This window comes from Gracilinanus agilis, chromosome 2, assembly GCF_016433145.1.
Source record: "Gracilinanus agilis isolate LMUSP501 chromosome 2, AgileGrace, whole genome shotgun sequence".
NCBI classification, from domain to species: Eukaryota; Metazoa; Chordata; class Mammalia; order Didelphimorphia; family Didelphidae; genus Gracilinanus; species Gracilinanus agilis.
Genome location: NC_058131.1, coordinates 261,017,957 through 261,036,662, shown reverse-complemented (window position 1 = coordinate 261,036,662; position 18,706 = coordinate 261,017,957). Strand labels below are relative to the sequence as shown.

The 18,706-nt window shown below is 38.2% G+C and overlaps 1 protein-coding gene across 1 annotated transcript in view; it reads right to left on the bottom strand.

The window, feature by feature from the left end:
• Positions 1-18,706, bottom strand: part of CDH4 (cadherin 4) — a 464,726-nt gene that overhangs the window by 183,443 nt on the left and 262,577 nt on the right. Inside the window, exon 8 of the mRNA XM_044659642.1 lies at positions 14,272-14,444. Coding sequence (XP_044515577.1) covers positions 14,272-14,444 — 173 coding nt within the window. The remainder of the gene's footprint in view (positions 1-14,271; positions 14,445-18,706) is intronic.

Here is an 18,706-nt window from a genome sequence, read left to right as displayed (position 1 = left end):
TGGTTGAACTGAATAATTCAATAGGCACTTAAGTATAGAAATATTTTGGTAATTAGCTATATAGGTAATTAAGTAATTATGGTACTTAAGTATGCAGGACTTTGTAGACTTAGGCAAATAGTTAATCAATTATACAGGCCCTTGGGTATTCAGTTAATTAAGTACTTAAGCACTAAAGTAAACAGTTAATTGGGAACTTAGGCATTTAGGTGCCTAGGTACCTGGGTACTTAAGTAATTAGGTAACTAAATACTTAATCACTCAGGCACCTAGGTTCTTAGGTAATAGACACTTATGTAATTAAGTACTTAGACACTTGTATACCTTGGTAATTAGGTATTTAGGGACTCAGTACCTATTTAAAAATCTTCGAAGTTCATTGAAATGATTTGAACCTGATTCAACCATTTTGAACAAGCCTGAAGCAGTCTGAACCAGTTGGAGTCAGACCAAGGTGATGTGAAGTGGATAGAATTGGATGAACCAGATTAAACTGGTTTAGTTTGAATTAAATTGTATATAGGCAATTTAGTATACAAGAGCTTTGGTTGTTAGGCATGTAGGTACTTAAGTGCATAATTAGGATGTAAGCATTTAAGTATTTTGATAGTTATTTAGTTACTTAAGTACTTAGACACTTAGGTATTGTTGTTAGATATTTAGGTAATCCATTAATTAGGTATATACAAATTTAGGAACATAGGCATTTAAGTATGCAGATAATTAGGTATGTAAGCACTTAGGTATTTGGATATTTAGTTATTTAGGTACATAGGTATATAGGCAATTAGGTACTTAGGTATATGGGTACTTAGGAACATAGGCATTTAGGTACTTAGATGATTAGATACTTAAATACTCAGTTACCTAAGTGCCTCTAAAGAATGCCTAAGTATTTAATAGCTAAGTGCCAATGTGCCTAAGTCCCTAAGTACCTTATTTATCTGATTAACTAAGGACCAAAATGTATGAGGTCCCTATGTGCCTAAATACTTAAGTACCTAATTAACTGATTACCTATAAGTACCTATATGCCTACTGCTTAACTAAGTGCTTATATATGTAGATACCTAAGTAGCTATATACATAGGCACTTAGGCACTGAAGTATTTAGGTATTTAGCTACATAGTTATGTAATTAGGTACATAGTTACTTATGTATCAAGGTACATAGCCACACAGTTACATAAGTGTATAGGAATATAGGCTCAGGTAAATAGGTACTTAGGAACATAGGTACTTAACATACTTAGGTAGTTAGGGATTTAGGCAGTATGCTATATTCCAGGCAAACTGGCATTTTTGTTTGATTTAGTCCCCAGTAAAGGATGCCAATTAGGATTAATGCTATTCTACTGAATTCATAAGATTTTTCTTCGAGTGACAGTAATAGATTAAGTTCTCCTACCATTTTAATTGCTGTATTTGGCAACAAAAGTCTCTTCAAATGCATGATTCTATAGTAAATCAGCCTGTATCCTAGGCAAGTTCTCTCTCACACTCTGCTCCTTTACCCCTCTCCTACATTAAAAAGGTGGCCCTTCTTGCTAAGGCAAACTCTTCTACATATACTCTTAATTCCATTCCATCCCATCTTCTCCAGTAGATTAACCTTCCATCATTCCTGCTCTCTAATGATTTTTCAATTTCCCTTTAAATATAAGGAAAAACTTCCTAATAATTACAGCTATCCTAAAGTGGAATGAGATGGTACTGATTTCTCCCATACTACATGCCTTGAAGCAAAAGCTGAGTGACTTTTCAGTGATGTTCCAAAGGAGATACCTCTCCATGTATGGGATGGAGGAGATGACTTTTAGGGTTTCTTCTAACCCTGACTCCAAGGGAGAAGCTGTGCTGTCTAAATGGGTATTTGAGACAGGCTCTTTCTAGTATAACTAACTTGCTTCCCTTTCTCCCTCAGGTTTACACTTTTACTAGCTTCCCATAGATCAGTTTTACATTATCTACCTTTTCTCACTAATCCTTATATTCTTGTTTCCAAACAACATCTGATTTTTCTCTCCATCTCCTCATCTTCCTTTACCCTCTGCCTCCCCCATTCTACACCCCAACCCAGATATATTCCATAATAATCCTTTTAAGTCTGCCTGACTTTTGCCACTTCAGAGCACCTGTTTGATTTGAACCATTTCCTTTTAGTCTGGTCTTTTCAATATGTCTTTGAATCTTTGATTCTTTAAAATTGAAAAATCCAAATCCAATCATTTTTCTTCTCCGTCCTAGTCAATGACAACTGTGTGGCTTTGTTCGATCCTCAGTATTCTTCACCCTTGCGCCAGCAACAGCTCAAACCAAACGGTTGCAAAACTGGTCTCCTTTGAATATATTTTTATGAAGTGCAGTCCAATTATCTTTATCTTCCTAAGGGATCCATCCAATTAGGCAGAGTCATAATTGAGTCAATGGACAGAGAGCTTTGTAGCCATATTTACACCCAGATTAATGGGATCCAGGTAAGATAACTTCAAAGCCATCAACATTCTAATACCTTTGCTTTTCCTTTTTCTGCCTTCAATGTCAGGCACATTTGTGGAGATTGGCCTTGCTACAGGCAAGTCTCTGTTTGGGGTTCGGAACATTCATCTCATAGGAAAGCCCCAAGTGGCCTCAATAACCAGTTCTCAACTAGGTTAATTTCTTTGAAAATAAGGGTTGCTGTGAAGATCAAATAAGACAATATAGGTAAAATGTTTTGTAAATAGCAAAGCACTTTATAAATGTCAACTATTATTAGTGTTTTTATTATTATTATACTGCACTGGTATATAGAAGATGTAAAAAAAAAAAGGCCCAACAAGGAATGCTTCCAGCATATGGAGTGAATCTTCTATGGAGCATATGTGGGAGAACATGGATTAAAGTTTCACACAGTATTATAAAGAGCACAGGCCAACTGGGGGCTTTGCCCCAGGTGTATAGGAGTGTGGGGAGGTAGAGGGCTGGATTGTGCTTCCATTCTGCTTTGAAGCCTTTCATTGGCCATGTGCCACTGGGAATGATCATTCCTCCTTCTCATGACTGGGATAGCACCCCAAAGAAGTCCCTGCTTCCCCTTTTCTCAGAGTCCATTCTTCCATGCTGCCATATCAGTGTGGCCACACACAAATGGAGCAGTCCTGCCTTCAGACCCAGAGAACTGAACTTATGTGCATATCCAGAATCAGTTCTAAGAAGGCTTTCTTTCTATCTAGGAGAAGCTTGAAGCTTTGTAGGTGGTCTGTCTTACATTATTTCAGATGGGTAAAACTTCTGTCCCCAACCTGAGATGTAGCTGCGGTGCCTTTGAATGTGTTAGGTTTAGGATCCACCGACTCTGCCACAGCCTCGATGCTTGGGTGATTGATCTCTAATGTCCATACCAGTTCTGACATACTATGATCTTTCAGCCCTCAAGACTAGGGATTTGTGCCATATTCTTTTCCTCCTCACAGTCAGGGTTCCATAAATATTTGCTAACTTCCAGAATCACAGATAAACCTTACCAGAAATATCCAGGTTCAGACAAATGGTGGAATGCATTTTAAAGTTCTCTGGACTCTCATGGTCCAAAATAGGCCAGCCATTTATCCACTTTCTCTTAGATATTCATGTGGGTGTGGTGACACAACTCTTTATCTGACCACCAGAAGCACAAGATTTTAATGCGTTAATTCAAATTGATGTTTGTAAATCACCTAGCATGGTTGGTGCCTGGTACATAGTAGGTACTATATAAATGTTAGTTATTATTATTATGAAGAAATTATAGTTTTATGGCTGGCATGAGAGTGCTACAAATGTTAGCATCCACACAAGACCTAATTATTATACATATGCTTTGTGTTTACATATCTGAACATATTTTCCCCTTAGTAGTATATATATATATATATATATGTACCTTGAGGAAAGAGATTGTTTCATTTTTGTCTTTGCATTTATAGCATAAAGTGTAGTGACTTGCATATTATAAGCATTTAATAAATGTTTGAATTGGTGGCATAGTAAGTACAATGCTGGATTTGGAGTCAAGAAAATCTGAGTTAAAATACTTTCTCAGATATTTAGCTATATGACCTTTGATAAGTAATTTAACTTCTCGCAGTCTGTTTTCTCATTTGTGAAATGGGGATAAAACACTTACCTTCTACCTTAGGATCAATACTAAGGCAGAAGAGTGGTATGGGCTAGGCAATGGGGGCTAAATGACTTGCCCAGGGTCACACAGGAAGTTTCTGAGGTCAGATTTGAACCCAGGATCTCCTGTCTCTTGGTCTGGCTCTCCTAGATGCCCCTTGAAATGGGGATAATAAATTGCAATATCTACCTCAGAGGGTTGTTGTGAGGATCAAAGGAGATATATATCAAAAACACTTTTTAGACCTTAAACCACTTTGCTTTAGACTTAAAGCATTTGCTAATTAATAATAATATTAATAAACGATTTACCCTCCCCTTTCATGCCTTCTTATTTCTATTATGTGTACTACCATCATTCCAGGTGGATAAAATTATAGTCTCTAAGTCATCCTTTACTTTTCTTCTTCCTTTCTCCCCATATCAAAATAGTTACCAAGTTTTTTTTTAAGTCACCCTCAACAATGTGTGTCATGTCACCTTCCATCATTTCACAACTGAACTATTACAAGAACCTCCTAAATATATCTTCAGCTTCTAGCCTCTCTCTATTCCAATTCATCCTCTACACAGATACCGAAGCTGACATCCAGGAAGAGAGGTGTGACCACAGAACTCCCCTACTCAAAAACTATCAGTGGCTCCACAATGCTTGCAGGATAAAATAGAAAAACCTTTGCTTGGCATTGAGTCTTTCAAAATTTGGCTTCAGCCAATATTTAAAGGCTTATTTCATATCATTCCCCTTCATATTACCTGCATTTCAGGTCAAACTAATCTGTTTGTTATTTCCTGAACCCAGATTTTCATTTCTCCTCTCCATACTTTTGAAATAAGGTGTTGATATGACAAGGACCCATGACTTGAACCATGTTTCTCATCTCAGGCTCTTACATTTAGTGACTAGGAACTCGCTATACCCTCTCCTCCTACAAAGTGGATGATTCTCCTGTTGGAAGGCTCTAATTGTTAGGAAATCTTTTCCTATGTTGAGTTGAAACTGAACTCTGAAAATTCTACCCATTGCTCTTGGTCTTTTCCTCTGAAAAACAAATCTAACCCCCTTTTTACGTCAGTCCTTCAAATATTTGGAGGCAGTTCTGCTGATGCTGGCATTTCTATCTCATACCACCTTTGGAAAGCATCTCAATTTTAGCTTTCATTTTCTGGTCTAGAACAAGTCTCTATGTCACCTCTTGGCCATTTCCCAACTCTTCTGCCTGTTTTTTAGCCATTCTTCTCAAACCATTCCTCTCGTAACCTGAACTCTACCACTGTAATCTCAGGCCCTGATATATGAGTTTTTGCCTTATTTTCCCCTTTACAACTAAAATCCTTTAAAAAGTCATCTAAACGATGTGCCTCTACTTCTCTTCTCAATATTATCTAAACTCTCTGAAGTCTGGCTTCTGACCTCATCATTTAACTGAAACTACTGTCTCCAAAGTTACCAAAGATTTCTTAATTGCCAAATTTGAGAATATGTTCTCAGTCCTCATGTTTCTTGACCTCTCTGTAACATTCATTGCCATCAGCATCATCCTAGTTACTCATGTTCATAGCACCTGAGTTTTATTCTCAACACGTCACTCTCACTAACCACACATATATAATAAATCACCAAATCTCTTATATCTACTTTTAAATCTCTTGTACATGTCCCCTTATCTCTACTCATACAACCAACTATCCTAATTCTGGCCCTTATCATTTCTTGGCTGTGCTATTGCTATGACTTCTTTTATTTTTTTTTAAACCCTTACCTTCCGTCTTGGAGTCAATACTGTGTATTGGCTCCAAGGCAGAAGAATGTTAAGGGTAGGCAATGGGGGTCAAGTGACTTGCCCAGGGCCACACAGCTAGGAAGTATCTGAGGCCAGATTTGAACCTAGGACCTCCCGTTTCTAGGCCTGGCTCTCAATCCACTGAGCTACCCAGCTGCCACCTATTGCTATGACTTCTTAATCTGTCTTACTATTCCAAGTCTCCTCCCACTCCTATCCATCCCTGACTCAGATGTCAAAATGCTATTTCTAAAGTATATGCCTAACCATGCCACCCTGGTGGTTCCTTACTATTTCCAGGATCAAATATAAAATCTTCTGTTTGTATTTAAATCTCTTCAGAATTTGGTCCCTTTCTGCCTCTCCTATAAGCCTTTCTTATAGTTTACTCCCATCTATTTACTCCATGATGCAGCTACACTGACCTGCCTGCAACATGTTACTTGTGCACAACACTCTAGTCCCTATTCTTGTGCATCTTCACTCACTGTGTCCCAAAATGGGAATGTTTTCTCACTTCACATCTACCTCTTAGCAAGTTTCCTTTAAGACTCAGCTCAAATGCTATTTTCTTCAGGAAACTTTTCCTGGTCTCCTGGTACCTAGTACTTTTACCTCTGAGATTACTTTCCATTTATTCTGTTTCTGGCTTTTATGTGTGTATTTATTTACATCATTCTCCACCATTAGAATATGAGTTTCTTGAAGGCAGGGATCATGTTTTTTTGTTTTTCTTTTTATCCCTTGAATTTATCACAATGCCTGACATATAGTACTTATTTAACAAATGTTTGCTGATTTTACTTATTGTCAGTTTCCTGGTCAGAAGTTCTATTAAGTTTTATGGTTTTTTATCCTTACCTTTTATCTTAGAATCAATGCCAAGCATCCGTTCTAAGGCAGAAGCAATCCTTTCTAAGGTAAGAGCTGGGCAGTTGGGGTTAAGTGACTTGTCCAGGGTTATACAGCTAGGAAGTTTATGAATCCATATTTGAACTCAGGTTCTCCTGACCCCAGGTCTAATTCTTTTTCCACTGAATCACTTAGCTGCCCCAATCCTAATGAGTTTTGTGTTTTAACCACTTTTCTACTGCTCACAAAGTGAAATTTACCTATTCCTATATCCTGTTTCATGATCAATACCCCCTCTCTAGAATGCTTTTGTTGTAGTTACTTCCTAAACCAGGGATCCATGAACTGGTTTTTAAATCTTGATAGCTATCTCAATGTAACCAGTTTCATTTGTCATCCAAAGTATTTATTTTTTGCATTTTAAAATATTACTTTGATAAAGGATCCGTAGGTTTCACCTGGCTTCTAAAGGGACCCATGGCACAAATAACATTAAGGACACCTGCTCTTAGAACTCTCTTGTTATGGAGGAAGGTGTTCTGATAAATTCATTTGTATTGGCTTTGTTACTCTAAAAAATGTTGTTTGTTGATTTGAAAAGAATCTGAAGCAAGCATTATTTAACCCTGGGGAAATAAATAATAATGGAGCTTGAGGGGCTGGAGAAACTAAGTAGAGGAGAGATTTCTAGGTGGGAGGTGTTTCCAATTCCCCCTGGGGTCAGAGCAAGAAATTGATGATACACTTTGTTCATTTTTAGGCTAGTTCTTTCTGAGGGGGAAAGTTAAAGGCTTTGCTCATCTTCAAGATATCTTCAAATCTAGGACCATGTTCAAAGCTTACTCAAGGGATCTAATATTAAAGTTAAGTAGAATCAAGTCAGAACTTAGACATCCATTTATTAGCATTAATTTGTCAAACACTTATTAAATATCTATACTGTAGAAAGCAATTTGCTCTGTGTTGAATACAATGATTAAAAGGACACATTCTCTGACCTTAAGGAACTCACATTTTCCCCCCATAGGATAGGTAGGTATTTTTCAGGTAGGAGAAACCATCAGGAAAAGTTTTAGGGAGAATGAGAGTACCAAAGTTTAGCATTAAAGGAAGGTAAGGATTCTGAAAGAGAGATATGAGTAAGGAGTGTATTTCCAGACATGGAATGCTGTCTTCAAGGAACAGAGAAGAGTCAAATATTTATGGAACACATGAAAGAGAACAATGTGGAAAACAGCTAAAATTTTAGCTTAGAGTTAAATTGTGGGAGCTCTCATATTCAGGAAATTATCTTTTCTCTTCAAGGCAAAAGAGTGACACTGTCAGACTCATATCTTTATTTTGGAAACTTGTGAAGAGTAAATTAGAGATAGTGGGAACCCATAGGCAAGGAGATCAGTTGAGAGACTATTGACATGGGCTAGATGAGTGGTGAGGAAGGACTGAACAAGGTTGGTGGCAGTGTGATTGGAGAAAGTGAGGAGCTGGTAAATGTTTAATAACAAGCTCTCAAAAATAATAAATATGCAGGGGGCAGCTGGGTAGTTCAGTGGGTTGAGAGTCAGGCCCAGAGACAGAAAGTCCTGGGTTCAAATTTGGCCTCAGGCACTTCCTAGCTGTGTGACCCTGGGCAAGTCACTTAACCCCCATTGCCTAGCTCTTACCACTCTTCTGCCTTAGAACCAATACCCAGCATTGATTCTAAGATGGAAGGTAAGGGTTTTAGAAAAAAAAAATAAATATGCATGACACACTTGAAGTTTAGTTTCCATTATCAACTTTTGTCCCATCATTTTCTTAAGCCTAACCTATCAACAAAGCAATATTTAAAGGCATAAATGTTTACACTGAAAACATAACAATCACAACTCACAAATTATTAGGGGTAGGCTCCAGCACATAAAAGATATTGTGATCACAGAATCAGAAGATATGTGTAGGGCAAAGGAGAGGGAAGAGTTCTCTGACAGCTCTGAAGTTTCAAACTTTGGTTAACTTTAGAGTAATGGTCCCTTTAACAGAAATCATAAAATTAGAAGGAAACTTAGGTTTAGAATGAAAAATAATGAGTTCTTCTTCAAACAGTTTGAATGTAAGATGCTATAAGTAATTTAGGTTGAAATAACCAAAAGACAGTTGGAGATGTGAGATTAGTGTTTAAGGGAGAGGATTAGACTGACCATATACATTTTGGAGTCATTCATTGCCAGTTGAGCATTTGGAGGTAGATGAAATCACCAAGGAAAAGAGTACAGAGGAAGAAGAGAAGAGGGACAAAGACATAGCCTTGGGAGATACCTATGTTTAGGATAATTATGAATCATTGCAGAAAACTAAGAAGGAGTGGTCAGTTAGATTGGAGAAGAAACAGGAGATAGCAATATCATGGTGGGGACGGGGAAGAGGAGAAAAGAATATTCAGGAAGAAATAATATTTAATAGTGTTAACTGTTGAAAGTTCAAAGAGGTCAAGGATAATGAGAAATGAGGAAAGGCTTTTTAATTGTACAATAAGAAATCAGTGACTTTTGTGAGAGCAGTTTCAGTTGAGTGATGAGATGATAAGTCCGATTACAAGGAACTGAAGATGAATTTGGTAGTAGATGCAAGGAGTTGCTATGAGTTAAGTGACAAAAATGGAAAGAATTGGGTTATTTAATCCAGAAGAGAAGACTTCAGGGACACAGTATAGCTGTCTGAGAATTTTGAAGAGCTAAGAAGTAGATAAGGGATTAGATTTATTCTGTTTGGCCCCAGAGGTCCAAACTAGGAAAAAATAGTTGAAAATTGCAAAGAAATAATTAGGCTTGATAATAAGGGAAAACTTCCCAATAATTAGAACTGTCCAAAAATAGACTGAACTTCCTCCTGGGAGTGTATTCCTGCTCATGGGAGGTCTACAAGCAAAGGCTGGATGACCACTTGTCAGGTGAGTTGTGGTGGGGATTCTTATTTTGGCTACAGGTTATATAGATGGCCATTGGGGTCCCTTTCTAGTCTGAAATTCTGTGATTCTGTGAAAAGGAAAAGAAATATATTAGTGGATAACAGTGTCAAGGGGAGCTTTTTAAGGATAAGAGAAGCAAATATATTTTTAGGCAGAAGAAAAGGAGACATTAGATAGGGAAAGAATGAAGATAAAAGGGAGAGAAAATAATTGATGGGGAAATTCCTGAAGGACATGGAAAGGATGGAATCAAAGGAACAAGTAAAAGGATTAGCTTTTACAAAGAGAAGGGTCATCTCTTCTTCTGGGACTGAAACAAAGCTATAGAGAATGGATGAGGATGTAGAGTTTTTATGAGATATAGAGGAGGTAGAGTAGAGGGAAACCAGAATGGATGGCCTTGATTTCAATGAAGTAGGAGGCCAGGCTATCCGTTGTAAGGTAAGTAGGGTCAGATTTGAGAATATGAGGAGGCAGGAAAAAGTTTGGAAGATACTATGGGAAAAGCAACAGGGGGTCAATCAGAAATGAATAAAAGGACTGTGGTCCAACTATAAGAATTCAGTTGAAGTTAGATAACACTTCATTAGATAAGAATTGGAGTAGTCCCAACTGACAAGATTTTGTGACTTCCTCCAGTAATGTTGAATGGCTTGGGAGTAGGAATAGAGAGGGGAGATGAATAAGATTGTGCAAGCTAAGAACAGTGTAAGAACAAGATGGCAAAGCTTTTACTTGGAGACTGCAAACTTATTTTAACCAGGCTGAACTAAACAAAACTGACAAAGTAAATGAATCACATAGCGAATTCCAAGATGAAGTAGAAATATATTTTAGTTTCTTCTCTCATGTCTTTCAGTGAGATGAAACAAAATCTAACCACACAGTGATGTCTGTAAATCCAAGGAAAAGTGGTAGGTAAGTGGGATTTTTTAAATTCATGATTTGGAATTTATTTCCTTAAGATGAATGAAAAGCTATAAACTAAGTGGCCTGACTACAAGTAGAAGGCCTCAGGAACCTGTGGTCCAGTTAATAACTCACTTTACTGTCTTCTTTAGGACTCAACAATCCCAGGAGCAGAACCTCACCAGATGTGAGTACCAGGGAATAGAGAAGGCAGCACTTCATTTTTCTATTAGGCTCATTGTGAGAAAACAACATCTTAAAAAACCAGATGTCATTGCCCATCCACTGTGGAGCTCTCAATTTATTGTTTTGCCTTCCCTCTCATTCTCATTATACCCCTAGAGGATCATTCTCCTGTGGCATCTGCAGATGCACTAAACCCAAAGAAAACTCATGGGGTAAAACCAAGAGTTTGCCACTGGGAAACAGCTGTTTCAGCATCAGCAAACAAAGAGCCAGCCAGTCAAAAACCACAGTGTTTATTTGGATATGTAACCAGTATCTCCACCAGGTTCTGAGTGTCAAATTATTTACCTAGGGTAAATTATTTTTATAATTGTTGTTGATCTTCTCTGGTGACAGAGAAAACATGCCAATCAGATTGTGTGCTGGGAAGAGAAGCTGGCAGAGGAGCACCCTGAAATGGTCTTTCTAGGAGCTCCTGGGTGTATTCAGCCCCTTCTGTGGACAATGCCAGAGGAGCTCCTTACGTGTTGTCAGTCTAGAAAGGCACAAGATAGGCAAAGCCTCTGGGACTTTAAAGTTTGAGACACTGAATGTTTGATTTGTCCAAGAAAGAACTAGATGGCAACATGCCTAAATATGCTATATGGAAAATATCTTTCTGAAGGTTATGCGGGAAACCCCCACTATTTATCCTGTTCTTTTATGGTTTAGAACACATGGTGGAAAAAAAAGCTGGCATACACCAAGAACATCTTCTTTGCTGGGTATGGTTGATGAGCACTGCTGGGAATTCAGGGGGATACAAAGTTTTCAACAACCATGATCTCCCCAACCCTTATTTCAGGGCTTCAGAGTACTCAGAGCCTCCAAGGGCAAGGATTGCTAGTAAGAACATGTTCTCTAGCCTTTACAGTCCTTACCTTCGGGCACCTCTCAGGGTTCAGATGCGGCACAAACCTTTTTAGCATTTCTCTGTCCATATAGTCTTTGCTATGGACATTTGTGATCAGCTGGCTATAACAGGAAATACAATGGTCTAAAGCTCAGGAGACCTGAGTTCTAGCCCTGGCTCTACTAAGCATGTTGTCTCTCTTAGCTTTAGATTCCTCCTCTGGGAAATAATAATAATAATAACAATGATGATAGCTATATTCATATAGTATTACTATGTACCAGGTGATGCGTTAAGTGCTTTACAATTATTTTTTCATTTATCCTCCCATAAACCTTAAGGGGTAGTTGATATTATCCCCATTTTACAAAGGAGAAAACAGAGCCAAATAGAGATTAAATGATTTGCTCAAGGTCACACAAATAGAACCTACTCTCCTACTACCCATCATACACAGTTGTCACCACAAAAGTGTTTTGTCAGTTGTAAAAGGCTATAGAAATGTGAGTTATTACTTTATCTCTCTGGATATGGGCTACTTATTCTCTGAAATGGAATTGTATGAAATCTGAGTATAACCTTTATCAATTTTTTCTGAATGTAGAGAAATATTTTTTCCTTTAAAAGAAATAACATTTTGGGATTAATTTATGGTCTTTAAAAATGAATCACTTTGTAAACAATTATTATTAGAGAAATAAACTAATACAGCTTCTTTGAAAACTGGAGGAAAATATATGATCAATATAATTAATTAATGATACCTATACATATTTTCTTTAATAACAATTATAATAATTTCTTTAGTTGTTTTCCATCATGTCTCACTCTTTGTGTCCCCATTAGGGGCTTTCTTGGCAAAGACACCTAAGTGGCTTGCCATTTCCTTCTCCAGATTATTTTATAGATTAGGAAACCGAGGCAAACAAGGTTAAGTGACTTGCCCAGGGATACACGACTAGTAAGTGTCTGAGGCCAGATTAGAATTCAGGAAGATAAGTCCTCCTGACTCTGGTTCTAGTACTCTATTCATTGTGCCACCCAGCTGCCCAAACTGTAACAATAGTTAACATTTATATAATGCTTATTATGTACCAGGTACTTTGCTAAGTACTTTACAATTTTGTTATCATTTTATTATCATTTCATTCTTGTCACAACTGTTGGAGTTAGGTGCTATTAATGCCCCCATTTTACAATGAGGAAATTGAGACAGACAGGAGTTAAGTGACTTGCCCAGGGTCACACAGCTAGTGCATTTTTGAGGCTGGATTTGAACTCACATCTTCCTGACTCTGGGGCAGCTAGGTGGCATAGTTGATAGAATACAGAAGTTGAAATCAGGAAAACTCATCTTCATGAATTCAAATCTGATCTCAGACACTAGCTGTGTGACACTGAGCAAATCACTTAGCCCTGTTTGCCTCAGTTTCTTCATCTGTAAAATGAACTGGAGAAGGAAATGGCAAACCACTGTAGTATCCTTGCCAAGAAAACCCCAAGTGGGACCACAGAGAATGGGACACAACTGAAAATGGCTAAACACTGCCTGACTTTAGACCCAGTGCTCTGTGTACTATATTGTGCCACTTGGATGCCTCATATTCATACTCCAAAGGCTTATGATTGCATCAGCATAGAAAAATCCCAGTATAAGAACTAATATCATTAACACAGATTCCAACCGGTAGTACATAAATGCTATGGAGTTGTCCTAGGCTCAGAGAGGTCACCTAGCTCTTCAGTGTCAGAAGTAGATTTTGGACCTGAATCTTCCTGCTTCCCAACCCAGCATGCTATCTGTTACCCAATAGTGTTTCTATTCAGACCACAGTTTAATAACGAGTACCTGGGTAGTATGAGGGCTTCTATGAGAATTGTAGGGTGCCACGAGGATTATAGGAGATAATGGTTGTGAAAGCAAATGGAAAAGCATAAAGTTCAATGCCCAGGAATAGTGTCATGTTTTGAGATCTCCCACTTCTGAGGAAGAGTTTGCATTCAGCCCCCGAGAGACATAAACAAGAGTTTATGTTCAGAAAGGCAGTGGTTCTGGACCAAAGACCCAAGAGACAGAGCCTTGCAGGGCTGGGGTCTCTCTGGTCTGGAAAGGCAAAGGGGAGCCAGCCTCTTAAAGGAAGGATCCCATTTAGCATGTGCAAATGGTAGTGTTGTGGCTCTTCTTGTGACGAGCAGATGGAAAATGACATACAGATAGACAACTGCAGGGGAGTTCATTAATGTGCTGTATGGTAAATCCACCACATAGGAGGCTCTCCTCATGACATTTCACTTGGACTCAGAGGCATGAGATACAGACTTCCTAGAGCCAATTTTCCTGACTATTTCGAAAATGCAAAATCTAAATAGGACAACATAGATTTTATTTTTTATGTGCCACGAAGTAGACTGTGTGACTGAATAGGAAGACACAAAGAAAGACAAGAATCAGGGCTTCTCTTAGGCAGGGAACATCTTGCAATTCTCTGCAATAATAAAGTTAATGTTGTCAAATGGGGGCCACTGTCATCAGAGATATCAACCCACTCACTTCATCTTACCTCTCGGTCCAGTCCAGCTGCAACAGTGACAATATCTCCCGTTTCACTGTTAATTGTGAACATATTCTGAGATGGGCTCTGAGGGGTCTGAGTCACAATGCGGTACCTCACCATGCCATTGGCAGTGGTACTGTCATCAGCATCATTGGCTGTCACTGTCATCACATAAGTACCTGGAACAGAGAGAATGTGATGCTGTATAAAGCAGAATTTATAATCGCACACTTTGTTTACATTTTGTTTTGTTTCATGGGCTGAACCTAAGAGAGATAATGAAGTCCAAACCCTCAATTGTGAAGCGAGGAAATGGGTTCAGAGAGAAGTGACTTGCCCAGGATTTTACTTAGTACTTAGTAGCCACGCTGGCACTGAGATCTTAGGTTCCTGACTCCCCTTCTAGTACTTTTTTCTCATACCCCACTGATACTATAATTGCCACATTTTATGAAGGGCATGGACAAACTGGAATACATTCAGGGTGTATTTGCCAGGATGGAGAGGGGGAACTAAAGACTATGCCATTATAGTTTCATTTGAAAGAACTAGGAGTGTTTACCTTAGAGAGAAAAGTTCTGGTGAATAAGGGTCACATGGCAGAGAGGAAATGATTACTACTCAAAAATCTTCATTGGTTCCCATTTCTTCTAGGATGAAACATTAAACCCATTGGTTTGATACTCAAGGCCTCCCACAATCTGACTCCAAATTGCCCTTTGAGTATAATCTCAGGTTACTCCTTTCATGCATTTTATTTTAGTCATATTATACTTTTAATTGCTCCTTGAACTTAGTTTTCTTCTCCTATCTCTGTGTATTTGCATTAGCTGTTCCCTATACCTGGTTGTATTCCAATTCATCTCTATTTCTAAAAACCTTTATCTTCCTTTAAGGTTCAGATATGACAAGATTCCCTCCATAAAACCCTCCCTTGCCCCTCGGATGTTAATTCTATCTTCTTCCTCCTTAAATTGTTGCATTTATTTTCCTATGACATATTGTATTCTATACTCCTAGGAGAATGTAGGCATCTTGATGGCAGGGGTGATTTTATTTTTGCCTTTGTATTCCTGGCATCTAGCATAGGTACATTCAACTCAAGAAACATTTATTAAGGGCTTTCTAAATCTAGGTTGAATGTACCTTTACTTATTGACTGATTTACACATAGTAGGAGCTTAATAAACGTTGGCAGAATTGATCAAAGGGCACAGCTAGGACCAATGGATGGAAGTTAAAGAATGACAGAGTCCAGCTCTCCAGAATCAGTGCCAGCTCTATTATCAAGTTCTAAGTATAAATGAGTATAATCCTGGGTAAATCACTTCTCTCTGAATCTCCTTTTCCTGTCTGACAAATGAGAATTAATTATCTCTCCTAGATCCAGCCCTCAAAACAAAACAAAACATGGACTTCAAAGGAAAGACTTCCCAATGGTCAGAATTTTCCAAAAAGTAGGCAATGCTCTTTGAATTAATAAGGTCTCTTTTTTTGCAGGTCTTGAAGGGAGCTATTGGAAGGTCAGTTGGGAATACTGGAGAAGCTATTCTTATTTAGCTATGGGTTGGACAAGACAGCCTTCTGGGTTCCTTCCAACTCTGAGATTTTGTGAATTTTATATAGGAGCAAAGGCTCCTATAATTTATAGAGAGTCTAGAGATGAAAGAGAGTCATCTAGTCCAACTCCCTCATTTTACAGATAAAGAAACTGAGGTTAAGTGAGATTAAGTGACTTGTCAAGGTCACACAGATAGCAAGTGTCAGAGATATCACTTGGGCCCAATGTTTCCATCTTTAAAATCTGGGATCTTTCTTTCTACTGTATACACCTGCCTTCATGTGGCTAGTCAGAAAATAGGTATTAAAGACACTGAATGTGTTGAGCACTATAGTAAAAAGGGAAAAAACCAAAAAGCCAGCATCTGCACATTTTTGAAAATCAGAATATTAGATCTGAAAGGGAACTTGGGAATTATCTAGTTCAACTCCATGATTTCATAGATGAGGAAACTGAAACCCAAAGATATTAAATGATTTTTCCAATGTCACACAGAAAATTAGTGACAGTATAATAATGATAATGTTGTTATTCAATTGTGTTTGACTTTTTATGACCTCGTTTGGGGTTTTCTTGTTAAAGATACTGGAGTGATTTGCCATTTCATTATCCAGTTCATTTTATAGTTTACAAAATTGAAGCAAATAAGTGACTTGCTTAAGGTAACACCACTAGTAAGTGTCTGAGGCCTGATTTGAACTCAGGAAGATGAGTCTTTTTGACTTCAGGCTCAGAACTATATCCACTGTGCCATCTAACTTCAAACAAAAATAATAATAGATAGAATTTATAAAGAGCTTTAAGGTTTGTAAAACATTTTACAGATGTCGAAACATTTCATTCTTACAACAATCATGTAGGTTAAGTATTATTATTGTTTTAATTATTATAATCTCCATTTTATAGATAGGAAACTGAAGCAGGCAGAGGTTAAGTGACTTGCCTAGGGTCACACAGCTAATAAGTACCTGAGATTATACTGAACTCAGAATTTCTTGATTCCAGACCCAGTGCTCTTTTCCTTGTGCCACCTAGAACCTAGCTCTACAGATTTTTGTTTGAGTACCATGCCATTCTAGCAATGTTGCTTTATTATAAGGAGTTAGGTCCCAGAATATTCCTGGATGTCATCTCAGCATGAAACCCTGAGCCTTCCTCCCTCTCTTGACCCTGGTGTTCCTTGCAGGTGCTTGTCTCTGGCTGTGTCTCGGACATGGTTTGCCATTTTAGAAAACAGAAAAAAAGCTTCAGCAGAGCTGTTCTGTTCAAATCTCAGCTTTTGGGAACACTGGGGAGTCACGCTGCTTGCTGCCAGTGGCACACAGCCTCCTTCATTCATTTAATCAGAGAGATAAAAAAGTCAAATCTAGCCAGCCTGAGAGTATCACAGACTGATTCCCTCCAGAGTTGGGCAAGAGCAACAGAGCAGGAAATCATGGCGGTGATAGGCAAAGTTGGGCAATTGGTTAGAAGCACAGATTCCTCCAACTGTGTTGTACTTATATATCTGGCTAGATCAAGGGGGAGCCTCACATTTCAGTGAGATGGAATATTTAATAGGGGAAAGAAAGGGACATTAGGGCAATGTGGTAGAAAGAACATTAGATTTGCAGTCTGAGACTTAAGTTCAAATATCGACTATGCCCTTTTAATCTGTGTGACTTTGGGCAAGTCACTTAATTTCTCTGGTTCCTTCAGCTGTGAAATGAGGAGGGAAGACTAGAATACCTCTCAGGTCCTTCTGACTCTAAATCTATGACTGAATCTTTGGCTGAAATAATTTTGAGACTGTCAGAGAGTTTTCTCTGAGCCTTAGTCTTCTAATGTGTAACACCAAGATAATAATATCTGCACTATTTCCCTCAAAGTTGTTGGGAAGAAAGTGCTTTGCAAACCTTAAAGAAAATTACTACGACTACTATTACTATTATTACTACTACTGCAACTACAACATTAGGTCGAGATTTTCCTATTCTGAGATTGAGATGAATAGTATAAAGTGACTTTGACTATAAGTGAGAAAAAAAGGACTGTGGTCTCTTCCTCTTCACGTGTTCTTTGGGTACTTGGTCTGGCTCACTCCTCTCACCCTGTCACTCTCTACACCTTATATTACACTTATTCTCAAAGATGTTAGTATTACCTTAAAGTGGATGATGCTCCAGTCACTCTAGACTGGAAACTACTTGGGGTACCATTTTATAACCTTTGTGTTTTTGGAGACTCAGAAGCAACAAGGCCAAAAGTGTAGTAAAGAAGACCCAGGTTCAGGTCCTGACTCTGATATATATATATATTGGCTGTGTGACCCTGGGAAAATCTCTGGACTTCTCAGTGCCCTCAGACAATTTCTATGTTACAGAGAAGTACTGATTTATATCACTGGAGGGAGTTTCTATAGTTAGAGTTTCTCACATGGGTAAAGCTATAGGTCGGAAACCTCCTTTCCCCTAAGTCCTTGCAAGACTCGAGTGGCAAGCACATTAAATAAATCTTTGTTGAATAATGAACGTAACATTCTTTCTGCATCACTCTGAGTGATCTTACATGGGTCCCAACTTCTCTGAGAATGTTTCTTCTGTAAAAAGGACAAAATAATGCCTACTCTGTGATTACCAGATTTGTGAGAATTAAATGAGGTTATGGATATGAGTTTTAAAGGATTAAAATTGCTATGTATACATAGGTGAAACAATATTATAAATAGCCCTCTATACTGAGTTTATTGGTTCTGGATAGTGACATCTTCACAGTGATAATAATGGCAGTCAAGATGATGATGCCAGCTCACAGTTTTTAGTGCCTTATGGTTTGCAAGGGGCCGTCTGCATAAAAACCGTGAGAAGCAGACAATATCAGTGCCGTTAGCTCTGTTTCACA